Source organism: Eleutherodactylus coqui, chromosome 6, assembly GCF_035609145.1.
Source record: "Eleutherodactylus coqui strain aEleCoq1 chromosome 6, aEleCoq1.hap1, whole genome shotgun sequence".
In the NCBI taxonomy this organism is placed as follows: Eukaryota; Metazoa; Chordata; class Amphibia; order Anura; family Eleutherodactylidae; genus Eleutherodactylus; species Eleutherodactylus coqui.
Window position 1 is genome coordinate 43,397,860 of NC_089842.1, and position 15,952 is coordinate 43,413,811.

Below are 15,952 nucleotides of genomic sequence, written 5' to 3' on the forward strand. Positions count from 1 at the left end.
CTGCGGTGTTATTTTACTGCAGCCAACCGTGTAAATGGCTGTAAAAGTCGCAAATAATAGCCGCGACCAAGTCTTCTTCATTTATGCAGTTTACTGCTCCGATGGTCACGATTTTTTGACGTGCCTTACATAGCGTAAACATAATGCTCATGTGACAGCGGCCTAAGCGGGTGTTATTCCTCACACACCGTGATTGCTGTATATTGCTGGTCATCTTTTCTTGGTGACCTCGGCCAGTTTCTGACGAGAGTCTGCAATATCCAACAAGAGATGTCTTCTCTCTGCTCTGTGGATGTGCCGGCTGGCGCGCTGCCGCACATGCGCTGTGCGGAGAGTCGCGCCGGCGAATACGTGGTTCGACGGCAACTCACAGCGGGGTAGATGTTGACTCACAGCGGGATAGATGTCTTCCATTGACTGCAATGGAAGCTGTCCATGCGAGGCTCACACTAGAATAGGACATGCTGTGATTTTTTTTTCCACCTGCGAGTGGAAAATCGCAGTTGATTTCCACTTGTGGGCATGGAAAAGCGTTTTGCTTGGCATATCCCATAGGCAGTATTTGCTGTGGGATCCAGAGGAGAATGCGATACCGCAGTGCAAATATGTCCGTGTGCATTGGGCCATAGGAGTCCTTCGATTCGGTAGTTTTTATTGTATATGTTAAATATTCATTGGTGAACATTGTAGATATGATTGTATATTCTTCATCTGTCCCGTATCTCTCACTCAGCCCGAGGGCGCCAGCAGCCGCTGCTTGGACTGTTCGGTGGAAGAAGCGTGTCCTTATTCAGCACAGAAAGTCTATCTGAAGAAGGCCCTTCGGGTAGGTACCTCTTGTACACAGTTCGTGCAGCGCAAATGGGGGAAATTTAGACGCAGTTTTGGCGCAGTGGAAAATTGCGCCGTTTTTGCTATGTGTGAACGTACCCTTAAGGCCACTCTTATATGTACGCTTTTTACCACAATTACCGCGGTCATCACGGTACAAAGCTCCGATTGATTTCAATTGGGTGTCGCAAACCTGCGTGCGAACGTTAGAAAACGGCACAATTTCGCCAACACCACGTGTGAGAGTGGCCTAAGAAATGGTTTGTGTGGCGATGATTGATTCTCTTCTTTTTTTCCTGCCTTAGGCTGGTGTCACACAGGCGTAAGCGCATTAGCGTCGTGTATTTGCCCGCACATGTGTGTTTTACTGAGCGCTATCAATGCACACAAAGGATTTGCACTCGTAATACGCAGTGAACAGAACCATTGATTTAAAAAAAAAAAAAAAGTAGGACCTGCCCTATTTTGTGCGTATTTGTGCCCAAAACAGCCCTATAGACGTCTATTGGAGGTACGCAAACACACACATCGGCGTATGCGCTATAAGCGCCGCGCATATCTGTGATCACAGGCAAATTAGCTTTTTAAATCAGGTTGATTTTCCCGCCCATGTAAACAAGCGGTGCCTGCGCAAATACGCACACTATTTACGCACACACACAAATACACTGGTTCGCTACGCAAAACAATTGTGCAGGAGCTAGCAATTTGCTAAATCCGCTCGTCTGAAGAAGCCCTAAGTTCGCACTTAAAATTCCCATAAAACTCCGATTCATCAGGTGTCCATTTAGTCAGATGTTTCCCCGCCTTGTGATCGTGCGGCCGTTCACCACGGGGCATGCGACAAATAAAGATGGAAGCTGCAAATAAAACCTGGAGTACATCTGGTATTGTAGGGCCAGGACTGTGCAGAGGACAATGCAGGAGCGCCGGCTATTAAGGACTCCATTGTGCTGATGCGGCTGCCTAGAAGATGGCCATCTGCTCTTTAGAGCCATGCCAAGCTTGCGGCATACGTGTAGTAGAGAGAGACGGGTCTGATGAGCGGAGAAGAGGAGAGACTCGTACGAGCGGACACAAAAGGCCCCGCGCCGTCTGCCAAGAGCAACGCAAGACACTTAGAAGGCATCTGCTGGGCAGACTTCACCTCCCTTTATGTCCTTCCCTCTTTGTAGAAAGTTTGACATCTGTTCAGATTGTGAGATGGGAAGAAACCTTGGAGATGAATGTGCCTCTCGTGGGTTTATAATAATTGTATGAGTGTTGTGCGGGGTCCTATTTCCACATGACGGTACTACAGTACATTCACATTGCAGCGGCATGCTGGAACTGTCCCGCGGGGGTCTACCTATATGTGCTGCTACAAAGGCCCACCTACTGCTCCGACACTGATCAATGAGTTTGGGGGTAGGATCAGGGGCGTAACTATAGAGGGTGGAGGGGATGCAGTTGCACCCGGGCCCAGGAGCCTTAGGGGGCCCATAAGGCCTCTCTTCTCCATATAGGGAGCCCAGTACTATGAATAAAGCATTATAGTTGGGGGCCCTGTTACAGGTTTTGCATTGGGGCCCAGAAGCTTCAAGTTATGCCTCTATGCAGCATGGTTTAGGTATGGGTACAGGTACAGATACAGATAGACGGGGGGCCCCAGCTTACGTCTTGCATCAGGGTCCCTGAGCCTTTAGTTACGCCCCTGGGTAGGATAGTTAGGAAATGCCTGGAACATCTGCATTGCGCAATCCTTAAAGGGGTTGTCTAGGCTCGTTTCAACTGACGACTAATCCTAAACCTGACTAGTTTACACATGAGAAGTCATTAGGAGGATTTCTACTGACTGAGAGAATTCTGGATAGCAGCGCATTTTTTCTGCAACACGCCGCTTCCAGATAGTGCAAATGGCCAATTTTAACGCTAACGAAGCTCGGGACTCGATCAAGGAAAATTCACACGCTTTTTTGCGAAGTTGGTCGCGATTTCTTTGCGCGCAAAATTTTTGTGCAATTAGGTCCCTTGTGTGAACGAGCCCTAAGACAAAATGTCAGTAACAGGCCAGGAAGGGCAGTAGCAATGGGAATGAATCCGGCACCGGCATTTCCTCCCCGTCCGATGATGACAATGTCCGACCCGCTGTATTGAACAGTGAGCTGGATGATCAGTTAATGGATGGGGGTCCTGAGAGGTGGACCTCCTTCCACCAACTACTAAGGATATAACCACTGGTCATAGGTTATTAGTTGAAATGAGCCCAGACAAAAACTCTAAAGAAGCAGTTCTCTGAGGTTTTGTGTTTTGAGCATTATGTAACTAACCCCCAGTATATATAAATCAGCTAGTCTTACTTGTTTAGTTATCCCTTTCTATCTGAAAAAGTCCCTTCAGTTGGGTCATGCGATCTCATGGTGACCTCCCCAGTGAATTAGATGCTCCTGTCACACAGTTATAATAGAGGAGATCACAGCTCAAGCTCCTGAATGGCTACTGTAGTGTTTAGCTTATTTAGGTGAATATAGAGGTTAATGATATTTACATTGTCCACCCAGCAGGCAAAGATGGTATATCTTCCATAATTCTGTGCTGATACATTATGGGATTGTTTGAAAGTGAAAGTAACATCAAGATGGTGCCTGATAAGCATCAGACAGGAGGCTGCCCTGCATACGGCATGTGTTATACTCCAGAGCTGCACTCACTATTCTGCTAGTTGTCGTTACAATGAAGTAGGATATGTACTGATGATTCTTTGTTCTTAGTGGAAATCCTCTTTAAAGTGACCCTCCCGGACTGCAGATACAAAGATGGCCACACTGGTTCTCTGACTACCTGATGCACACTGTGTATTCATATACCTTATTAGTCTAAGACGCTACACCTCCTTTGATTGACGGGTGCTGCCATCATGAGTAGTACTGGCCAGTCAAAGCAGCATGCAGTGTCGTAGACTACCAATGCATAGTATGCACCCTGTGCATCACATAGCCAAAGCCGTTCGGCCAGCTTTCTTTCTCCATGCCTGGAGGGTTACTTTAAATATGTTAAAGGGAACCTGTCAAGTCCTTTGAGCCCCATAATCTAAGGTTATTATGGACCGTGAGATCAGAAGCTGACGAGTCTGGGCTGGGGCTCGGTGTTTGCATCGGACTTCTCTCTTCATTCTGCGCACATACACGCACTGGGGCACACCTACTAACATTTTGGTGCAATTTTTGGTGTAAAGTAAGACCGCTATAAACGTACACCAGATAGTGTTAACATTCAATAGATTAACCTTCCAGCTGTGATGAATTGACGCATTTTAAGACCTCCTGTCTCCGTTTTCACTATCTAACTTTTGGATAGTATTAGTAAATGTGCCCCATTGTCTTAAAATGCTCCACATTCATTGCAGCTGGATGGGAAATCTGTCGAATTTTAATATTTTGCAGTCTAAGTAACCATCACCTATTAGTTGGTTTAGTTTACGCCAAAAATTATGACAAAATATTGGCGCTATTTAGGCTATGCCCCCTTTCTACTAAGGAACTCTCTTTTGTTGGACAGCAAAAAAGTGTCCAAGATGAGGCTGATGCACTCACTAAGCAACGGCTTCTTAAACAGACAGCAAGGGAACATTGAGACTGGGGAGTATGACATTCACATTCCTGGACTCAACAGCCTCTGTTCTATGAGTCTATAACCTTATGCAATGGGGCTCGTAGGACCTGACAGGTTCATTTTAAAGGGCCAGTCACAGTTACTGATGATGATCACACAGCTCCTGTCACACTGTTATAGTAGAGGAGATCACAGCTCATACTCCCTGACTGTATACTTATGAGCTGTAGCTTACTTGGAAGGATATAGAAGATAATGATAATAAAATTGTCGTCCCCCCCAGCAGCTGTCACACTAGCAGATCTTGAAGGGTCATGAGAGCTGTCATGACATAATTATTTGTATCTGGTGTCCTAGAAATCTATCAGGCTAGGGTATGCATGTTTGTTTTGCGTCGATGTGCATGTTATTGGCATGCTTGCTTATTTTATGAGATCTTCTGCATCTTGTGTTTTTCAGGGAAGCTTCGGCTGGCCCGTGTCTGTTGTATGCAGTAATGGGGTCGATGATATTGAATCGCTGACTGATGCTTTAAAGACGGGCCCTTATGGAAGATGTGTATATGAATGTGACAATGATGTCGTCAGCAACCAGGTAAATAAACAGCTGAAAACCAACTTCCCTTTACAGTGTAATCACATTCAAAGCTTCACCAGCCCTCTTCATTTCAATTTATTCACATCCAACACTTCAACAACCCTCAATCCCATCCCCCCTTCCCCAGCAGTATACTAATGGCCAGAACTGATAGCCAGACCCCCCCCCCCCTCCCCAGCAGTATACTAATGACCAGATCTCCCCCAACAACCAGTAGTGTTCTAATGGCCAGAATTCCTTCCCTCTCCCCAGCAGTATGCTAATGGACAAAACTTCACCCCTCCCCAGTAGTATACTAATGAACAGAACTCCCCCCTAACAGTATACTAATGACCAGATCTCCCCCACCAACCAGTAGTATTCTAATGGCTAGAACTCCTTCCCTTCCCACAGCAGTATACTAATGGCCGGAACTCCACCGCCCTCCACAGCAGTATGCTAAGGGACAGAACTCCGCCCCCTCCCAGCAGTATGCTAATAGACAGAACTCTGCCCCCCTTCCCCACCAGCAGTATACCAATAGCTGACCCCCTCCTCAGCAGTATACTAGTGCCCAGAACTTCACCCCCTCCCCAGCAGTATACTAGTGGCCAGAACTCTTCCCCCTCCCCAGCGGTATACTAATGGCCAGAACTCTCCCCCCTCCCCAGCGGTATACTAGTGGCCAGAACTCTTCCCCCTCCCCAGCAGTATACTAGTGGCCAGAACTCTCCCCCCTCCCCAGCGGTATACTAGTGGCCAGAACTCTTCCCCCTCCCCAGCAGTATACTAGTGGCCAGAACTCTCCCCCTTCCCCAGCAGTATACTAATGGCCAGAACTCTCCCCCCTCCCCAGCAGTATACTAGTGGCCAGAACTCTCCCCCCTCCCCAGCAGTATACTAGTGGCCAGAACTCTCCCCCCTCCCCAGCAGTATACTAATAGCAAGAACTCTCCCCCCTCCCCAGCAGTATACTAATAGCAAGAACTCTCCCCCCTCCCCAGCGGTATACTAATGGCCAGAACTCTCCCCCTTCCCCAACACTATGCCAATGGACAGAATTACACCCCTTCCCCTCTGCAGCAGTATACTAGTGTACAGAACTTCACCCCCCTCCCCAGTAGTATACTAATGGCTAGAACTCTCCCCCTTCCCCAGCGGTATACTAATGGCCAGAACTCTCCCCCCTTCCCCAACACTATGTTAATGGCCAGAATTACACCCCTTCCCCTCCGCGGCAGTATACTAGTGCCCAGAACTTCACCCCTCTCCGCAGCAGTATACTAGTGCCCAGAACTTCACCCCCCTCCCCAGCAGTATACTAGTGGCCAGAACTCTCCCCCCTCCCCAGCAGTATACTAATGGCAAGAACTCTCCCCCCTCCCCAGCGGTATACTAATGGCCAGAACTCTCCCCCCTCCCCAGCGGTATACTAGTGGCCAGAACTCTCCCCCCTCCCCAGCAGTATACTAGTGGCCAGAACTCTCCCCCCTCCCCAGCAGTATACTAATAGCAAGAACTCTCCCCCCTCCCCAGCAGTATACTAATGGCCAGAACTCTCCCCCTTCCCCAACACTATGCCAATGGACAGAATTACACCCCTTCCCCTCTGCAGCAGTATACTAGTGTACAGAACTTCACCCCCCTCCCCAGCAGTATACTAATGGCTAGAACTCTCCCCCCTCCCCAGCAGTATACTAATGGCTAGAACTCTCCCCTTTCCCCAGCGGTATACTAATGGCCAGAACTCTCCCCCCTTCCCCAACACTATGCTAATGGCCAGAATTACACCCCTTCCCCTCCGCAGCAGTATACTAGTGCCCAGAACTTCACCCCCCTCCCCAGCAGTATACTAGTGGCCAGAACTCTCCCCCCTTCCCCAACACTATGCTAATGGCCAGAATTCCGCCCCCCTCCCCAACAGTATGCTAATGGCCAGAATTACACCCCTTCCCTTCCGCAGCAGTATACTAGTGCCCAGAACTTCACCTCCCTCCCCAGCAGTATACTAATAGCCAGAACTCTCCCCCCTCCCCAACAGTATACTAGTGGCCAGAACTTCACCTCCCTCCCCAGCAGTATACTAATAGCCAGAACTCTCCCCCCTCCCCAACAGTATACTAGTGGCCAGAACTCCTCCCCCTCCCCAGCAGCATACTAATGGCCAGAACTCCGCCCCCCTCCCCAGCAGTATACTAATAGCCAGAACTCCGCCCCCCTCCCCAGCAGTATACTAATGGCTAGTAGTCTCCTCCCCCTTCCCCAGCAGTATACTAATAGCCAGAACTATCCCCCCTCCCCAGCAGTATAGCAATGGCCAGAACTCTCCTCCACCAAGCAGTATAGTAATGGCCAGAACTCCGCTCACCCAAGATTAAAGATATGGCCACATACATATCTGTTCTTTTAATGGAAAAATAGTGCAGTGTACAGTATAATTTTTTTATTTAAAAAAATAGAAACCTGACGGAATGGACGCAAGTGGAAGCCTTTCGTTAGCTTTCCGTTTTTTTGAAATCACATTGAAATCAATGGGGGAAAAAATGATAATTTTTTTCCATTTCACTCCTCCAAAAACGGAGCAGAGAGACAGAAACCCTTAACTGACCCTAACGGCGGTGTGAGAGCCGCCTAAAGTTGTACGGATAAACGTGTAGGAATGTTCTAGTAATAATTGTGGCGTTCTTCATGAACAGGTTGTGAATATGGAGTTTGAAGGTGGACAGACGGCTGCATTTACCATGATGGCATTCACAAGAGACCTCGGTGCAAGGAAGACCACCATCTATGGTACTAAGGTGGGATGTCCAGCCTAGTAATGACTGTGTTAGGTTGTATTCATATGGGTGAGCGCAATATCGGTCTGAGAAACTTGGACCGATTTCGCACTCTCAAACCTGCGATTTTTCAGCGAGTGCGATGCTTCTTTGGGGGAAAACGTATAGCATCGCTGTACTGCGATATTCATGCACGCTTTTCATGTGTGTGAGGATCGCACAATTTTTAAATTGTCATCACCGTGAAAAAATCGTTCATCTGAATGAATACATTGGAACCCAATGCTTCTTCGTTCTTTGGGCGATTCTTTAAAAAATGTTTTTATGTGGCTTGGGTGATTTTCGGGCACGTGAAAAAAATCGCATCGTCAGAACGTCAAATCGCCGACTGCTTTTGGTCGCCAATTTTTCACGCTGCGTCTAAAGATAGGTCTTGACTAGGGATGAGCGAGTATACTCGCTAAGGCACTACTCGCTCGAGTAATGTGCCTTAGCCGAGTATCTCCCCGCTCGTCCCGAAAGATTCCGGTGCCGCCGCGGGGCAGGGAGCTGCGGGGGAGAACAGGGAGGAACGGAGGGGAGATCTCTCTCTCCCTCTCTCCTGCCCGCTCTCCCCCGCTCCCCGCCGCAACTCACCTGTCAGCTGCGGCGGCCCCCGAATCTTTCGGGACGAGCAGGGAGATACTCGGCTAAGGCACATTACTCGAGCGAGTAGTGCCTTAGCGAGTATACTCGCTCATCCCTAGTCTTGACTCATCTTTTCATGAAATATGCTGGAGGCTCCTATAGACTCCTATGGGAGCTGAAAAAAAGGGGGAGGGAGTTTACCTGCGTCTAGCACCCGGGAAAGAAGACAGCTGGCGCTATTTAAGCATTAGAAGTCCTTATGAGGATTTCTGCTGACAGCCGTAATTCCGCGCTGTAGCGTGTTTTTAACGCAATATGCCTGTGTGAATGGACGAGAAAACGCTAATTAATCTCTGGACTTGATCGCGGCTATTCTTCATTGTTGCGATTTTCGGCCACGTGCGGCTAGTGTAAAAATGCATCGCCTGTGTGAATAAGGGCTTAATGGCACAAGGACTGAATCGGACCTTTTATTCGCTCGCTGTATACAGGAAAAGTCCTCCCGCCTACATTTATATCCTCCGTCATCCCAGAAGGCCTTGTCGCTTTTCTGCGGCATTCAATCCTGTTTATATTTTCGTGCTGCGGTCATGACATGGCTGACCTCTCCTTATCTCATTATGGTGCCCATTTGTGTAACAAGAGCCCCATTGTACCGGCAGAGGACGGCTCTGTGATGTCGCTCCGCCAGGGTTCCACTTGTCAGATCCCTTCATCAGCTAGGCTTGATGTAAAACACACACTAGAGTGGAGCCCGCAGCCGGCTGCGCCATTCACGTCTGTAGTCTTCTTATACCATAATGGAGAAGATGAATTTATAAGCTCAAGCTCGATTTACACGTCTGATCCGCCCATCTTGACACCAAGGGGATAACTAGCGTAGATCTCATTTCTGTGACCTTGTCTGCCATCTCGCCGGCATCTATCATGTCTTACAGCTGCAGTATCAGCCGCGCATTACATTGTAAAGTGTGATATAAAGCACTCATTATACGGAGGGGAAAGCAGAAGACTGCAAGATGGATGAGGTCCTCATTGGACGCCCTCCTGGGGGTAATTAACGGGTGACAATATAGTAGCAGACATTTTTGAGAACGGGCGGTATGATGTATAACGGATGTGATAATGATTGGTACTTGTTTGCCACCATTACTTTACGTAATGAAACATTCAGAACAAGTACAGAAAGAGAATGTAGAATAGAACTCCTGAGATGAAAAAAGTGCAGTAAAATACACGGATGCGTGTGCTAAAAAGTGACATATGTTCTATAAAAACACTACGCTTAGGCATGCGCAAATGTGCATATGCTCGTATGAATCTGGCCTTAGGGCTTATGTGGAGGAACATGTTTTTCTCCCCTTCTGCGGCCGTGATAATCAAAACAAAACCAATGATTTTAGTGGTTTCGCTTTCACTAGCTCTTTTCTCACGCATTAATACTACGGCCGAGAAGAGACCGGTCCTGCCCTACCTTCCCCGCACGTCGTTAATACCAGGTACTAGGGCGGTCCTATCTTCCAGTGTTTTTTTTTCAAACTTCTGTGCTATGGCCGGAGATTGAAAAACCTTGTTCAGGCACAATTATGCTCCGTAGTTGCGCCTACAGCCATCTGAGGCCACCCTAAGAGTCCTTTTACATGCTTTACATGTTTTATCGTGGCCCTCTGAAGTATTGGATTCCAATGCATTTGCTCAGATGGGCGATTTTCGGTACGTAAAATTGTCTGACTGTAAAAGATAGCGCATGCGGTGCGCATTCTGGCTGGCCGCATTTACACACAGCTGGAAAGGATAGGACTTGTCCTACCGTGTTTCCCCGAAAATAAGATAGTGTCTTATATTAATTTTTGTAAAAAAGGTTTAACTTTTTTACATGTATAGCTGCCTGGACACTATTTAAATTGACTTTTTAAATTAACTGTTAGCAGGGCTTAAAGGGGTTGTCTCGTGAAACAAAGTGGGGTTATACACTTCTGTATGGCCATATTAATGCACTTTGTAATATACATCGTGCATTAATTATGAGCCATACAGAAGTTATTCACTTACCTGTTCCGTTGCTGGCGTCCCCGTCTCCATGGTGCCGTCTAATTTTCAGCGTCTAATCGCCGGATTAGACGCGCTTGCGCAGTCCGGTCTTCTTCTTTTCTGAATGGGGCCGCTCGTGCCGGAGAGCGGCTCCTCGTAGCTCCACCCCGTCACGTGCCGATTCCAGCCAATCAGGAGGCTGGAATTGGCAATGGACCGCACAGAAGACCTGCTGTCCACCGAGGGTGAAGATCCCGCGGCCATCTTCACAAGGTAAGTAAGAAGTCACCGGAGCGCGGGGATTCAGGTAAGCACTATCCGTTTTGTTTTTTTTAACCCCTGCATCGGGTTTGTCTCGCGCCGAACGGGGGGGCTATTGAAAAAAAAAAAAAACCGTTTCGGCGCGGGACAACCCCTTTAACTTTGGAGTAGGGCTTACATTCCAAGCATCCTCAAAAAGCCTGAAACATCATTTTGCATGCTCAAAAATTCTGGAAAATCATGCTATGTCTTATTTTCAAAGTATGTCTTATTTTCGAAGAAACAGGGTATCTTTTGCCGGAATACACCGGCCGTTCCCATAGACACCTATGCTAAAGTCCCTCGCCCTCCCCTTGCCGGCAGTTCCCATAGGCTTCCATGGGAGCTTCTATTATCGTTGTAAGCCAGCAAGGGGAGGGGGAGAAACCTTAGCAGCACTAAGGTCTCTTTCCCTGGGCCCACGGAATTCCGAGCTGCCTAGCCACGTGAACGGGTGAGAAAACGGGAGATTTAGCCATGACTTGGTCATGGCTTTCTCCCGCTCATGCAATTTTCGGCTGTGATGCAGGTGACCGAAAATCGCAATGCTCGTGTGAAAGAGGCCTGATGCAGCAAGCGCTGAACGTCTGCACTCGTTTCATTTTCATCCACACAGGTCAAGAATCGGCTTTTAGGGATGAAAGATCGTAATGATGGTCATTCATCCCCACAGGCCAGCTGTTCACACGGGAAGATGTATGTGCTCTGAAACTGAGCAATCAACCAACAAACGGTGGCCTTAACCTTTTACAATCCAATTTGTATCCTGGTTTTCCTAGGGGGCTTACTCTTGTTCTGCTGTTATACAATGGCGCTATCTGCTGGCTAAAGCCAGTACTGCATGAGGTGACACGTTGGATAGGCTCCGACAGCAGAGAGGCTGGCAATATACAGTAAGAGAACCCCGACGGACGTCTTCCAACATCGGAGCTATGCAACACTTAAAGGGGTTGTCCCGAGGCAGCAAGTGGGTCTATACACTTCTGTATGGCCATATTAATGCACTTTGTAATGTACATTGTGCATTAATTATGAGCCATACAGAAGTTATAAAAAGTTTTATACTTACCTGCTCCGTTGCTGGCGTCCTCGTCTCCATGGTGCCGACTAATTTTCGCCCTCCGATGGCCAAATTAGCCGCGCTTGCGCAGTCCGGGTCTTCTTCTTTTCTGAATGGGGCTCCGTGTAGCTCCGTGTAGCTCCGCCCCGTCACGTGCCGATTCCAGCCAATCAGGAGGCTGGAATCGGCAATGGACCGCACAGAAGCCCTGCGGTCCATGAAGACAGAGGATCCCGGCGGCCATCTTCAGCAGGTGAGTATGAAGACGCCGGACCGCCGGGATTCAGGTAAGCGCTGTGCGGGTGGTTTTTTTAACCCCTGCATCGGGGTTGTCTCGCGCCGAACGGGGGGGGGGTTTAAAAAAAAAAAAAACCCGTTTCGGCGCGGGACAACCCCTCATAATGTCTTCAGAGGTCAGACAGTGGATTGGAAAGGGTTATACAATGAGTTAACTACTATCCGATATTTGTTCCATGTAAACGCGGCCGACAACCATGTGAGGAGTAAGAATTCCTTCACTAGTCGCTTGGCTTCAGCTAATCTAATAGTAGCCGTCAGTTAATTAATTATTGCCTGATGTAAACAGGTAATTGTCCTTGAACAACTAACTTATAAGGCCCCCCGTATTTGCGCGTGCATCAGTGTAGCGTTTTATGAGGAACGACGATGCTTTTTATACTCGCACATCAACGTATTTTCCATGCGACCACAAAATATGCACCAATTAAAATGGCTCATTAGTCTAATGAGCTCCAGATGTGTTCTTTTTCTTGTGCAATAACGCAGTATTTCACGAACCTCTTTGTGTGCATTTGCGCATCTGCATTGACTTCTATGTGAGATTTTAGTGTACAAATACGCAGGAAAATAGAGCTGTGTTTTTTTGGCGTGACTGAAATGTGACCGAGCCCATTGAAATGAATGGTTTCTATTCTCTGCATATTGCACGCCCAAATTTTGCATGTGCAAATACACCTGTGTGAAGTTGGGCTGACCTTGCAGGCGGGGGTGCGCTTCAGCGACTGCGAACACGAAGAACAAGTAAGGAACAATTGCTCTGTTTGACAGCCCTCAGGGCTAACAACTATTTGGAGCGACTACTCGGCCGGTAGTTATTCTGTGTGCAGCCACTTCTAGTAACAGTCGGCTGGTCTAGAGATGTGCGGCGGCCGAGCGATGGCCTCCAGCGCTGACTCATACGCCACTTACACATTTAGCTGCTGGGAACTTCTGTGGGAGGATTTCACTTCCTCTTACACTATGTAAAACCTGAGAAGCTGATACTACAGAGAGAAAAGTCCCCGTAGATGTAACATGAGTATACACCATGATCTACCGGTGTGTATACATATATACAAGTCCCAATCATTGCTCTACAGGCCTGTGTAATAATAATAGTCTATATTTGTACCGCGCCAACTTATTCCGCATCGCTTTCAAGGCAGGGGAACACAAAACAAGACAACAATTACATGTGGCACACAATTATTTGGGGTGGGGGGTGATACACGAGCTACAGGGGCAGAAAATGTATAGAATAGGCAAAGTGGAAGGTGTGGGAGCCATAGGGAGGGGTAGGGGGCATTGGTGGGGGGTGAATCAGGAGATTTGGTATGCCTCCCTGAAGTGGTGCATTTTTAAGGCACGTCCGACGTTTCGTCCATTGGGGATTGTTCAGATGTAATGAGAAAGAACTTATTGATATCAGTGGGTTCTATTCTCTGTGTATTGCGCACACAAATACGCTTATGCAAAGGGCCCTAAAGGCTTATTCAGACGATCGAATTTACACAACTATTTCACTGCGTGAAAAAAAAATCGCCTAGATAGCACGACCATCTATATATAAAATAATCGTTCCGGGAAAGATAGCACCTCTGTGACCAGTTTTATACGCTGCCAGATCTGCGCTGCAGGCCCCTGAACAGAACCTGCAAAACAGATGCCATCCAGGCCTAGGAAATTCTTCCCGAACTTTGTTCTCAGCATTGGGCATTCCTGGATTCTCAGTGGTGATTCAATGAATTGACTGAACATTATATTATATCGGGTGATACAAGATATGCCGGTTGGATTGTTATATTGCTACAGTGTAACAGTGCCCTCTGCTGGAGGGTGAGGGAACAATTTATAGACTTAATCATAGCTAGCATCAAATATTGGCTGGAGTTGCTCGGTGCCTGTATATATAGGGTTGTCTCATTTTTCGTGTGAGTGCGGATTGGAGGAATATGTTTGTTCTTCTCCTCCCTTTCTGCCAGTGATGTATATAGAGGAGAGACAGTCCTTGCACTTGCTCAACCCTCCACACCGGCAGGATGCAGCGCAGATACGGATGTTGCCAATTAGGGCAGCTTCACATGGGCGTATTTGTGTGTGCAAAAATACCTAATAAGCATTTTCTTAGCTTTTGCCTTTTCTCTCCTTTTTGCTTTTTCACAAATAATATACAAATAAGATTTTTTTTTTTTTTTTTTTTAACGCCCGCTTGTTCCGCAGCGCTTTCAGGTAATTTTTTTATCACCCTCCCCCCCAGCAAGCTGGGTGCTCATTTTACCAACCTCGGAAGGATTAATCAACCTTCAGCCGGCTACCTGAACCAAGCGGGGATTGAACTGACAACCTTCAGGCCGTGAGCTGTTTTAACACTGCACCACATTTAATCATTGATACTGAGCTATGGACTTGTTACGGTCATTTCTTCTGGAGGCACACTGATTGCAATTGTGGGGTCCCGAGTCCCTAGTTGGCATGCAGCAGTGTAATGCATGCGCACTACCGCTCCATTCGCTGTCTATGGGACTGACGTAGATTAGTAAGTACAGCAGCTCGGTGGGGTGCGCCATTGCCATCACATTATAACCGCATCACATCTCATTGCATATACAAACAGCATCAGGATGTTGCTGACCACTTTACCATCAGATGAACTTACCTCTTGAGGCCAGTTTCACACAGCCGAGAAAATCGTGTAAGATTTGTGTGTTGCGAGATGCATAAATAAGAACCCCATTCTTCTGAATGGGTCCATACACATGAGCGATTTTTTTTTTCCTCCTGTACAGCACCACGATGCGATGCGATGAAGGAAACAAATCGCAGCATTTTCTATCCTTTTGCGATATAGCCCATAGCTCGCAACGGGGCCAGCGGCAGCAGCAGCAACATTAAAATCAAGGGGAGAACCCCACGATCCTCTGCCGCGACTGTGACAGCCGCGGCAGGGGATTCATTCAGCCCTGCAGCGATGCAAGGCTGTTTCCAATACCTAAAAGGGTATTCCGGGACTTTGATAGCTTCGCTTCTCTTTACCTACCCCTGGAAGGAAGCACTTTTGCAACATAGTTTCCATACTGACTCCCCATGTATCGGTGCCCCGCAGAATGGTCCATGACATTTTCCATGCATTTTCGTGACGCCCGCCCACCTCATATCCATAGGCCTCTCTTCCAGTTCTATCCGTGTGCGCTGGTATAGTATTGTAGGCAAAGAAGCCAGCGTAGGTTATTACGGGTGCTCCCTGACGGAAGACTCAACCGTAAACACACTGGGGGTTATTTACTATTTAAAGTGCGACAGTTTTCTGGCACAAATTGCACCAGACAACTGTATTACATGCTTGCGCCACATTTATCATTTGTTTTAAGACACTTTCCGACAGTCTTCCCAAAAAAGGGGATGGCTTAAAATGTGCCGAAAACTGTGCTGAATTGCATCAATATATATATTTTTTTACAGTGTTAATTATGCAGCATAAATGACACACTAAATTTTTTCTGCGGGTCGGTACGGTTACAACGATACCAAAATTGTTATATTTTTTTAGGTTTTTACACTTTTTTGCAATAAAACCCGTTTTTTTTGGAAATCTTTTTTTTTCTCTATAGCTGCATTCAAAGTCCTGTAACTTATTTATTTTTCTATGTACGGAGCTCTATAAGGGCTTATTTTTTGTGAGACGAGCTGTAGTTTTTATTGGTACCATTTTGGGGAATGTACGGCTTTTTTGATCACTTTTATTGCATTTTTTGAGAGGCAAAATGCTAAAAATTAGCATTTTGCCTCTGCTTTTTAGCATTTTTTAAAAAGTTTTTTGCCGTATAAAATAAAAAGCGTGTTAAACTTTTTGTACACATCGTTACGGACGCGTCAATACCAA

At 47.2% G+C, this 15,952-nt stretch overlaps 1 protein-coding gene across 2 annotated transcripts in view; it reads left to right on the top strand.

The window, feature by feature from the left end:
• Positions 1-15,952, top strand: part of LOC136632081 (putative oxidoreductase YteT) — a 122,010-nt gene that overhangs the window by 55,360 nt on the left and 50,698 nt on the right. For both annotated transcript variants that reach the window (XM_066606696.1, XM_066606697.1), the window contains 3 exons: positions 734-826; positions 4,882-5,016; positions 7,695-7,796. In XM_066606696.1, the coding sequence (XP_066462793.1) occupies positions 734-826; positions 4,882-5,016; positions 7,695-7,796 (330 nt within the window). The remainder of the gene's footprint in view (positions 1-733; positions 827-4,881; positions 5,017-7,694; positions 7,797-15,952) is intronic.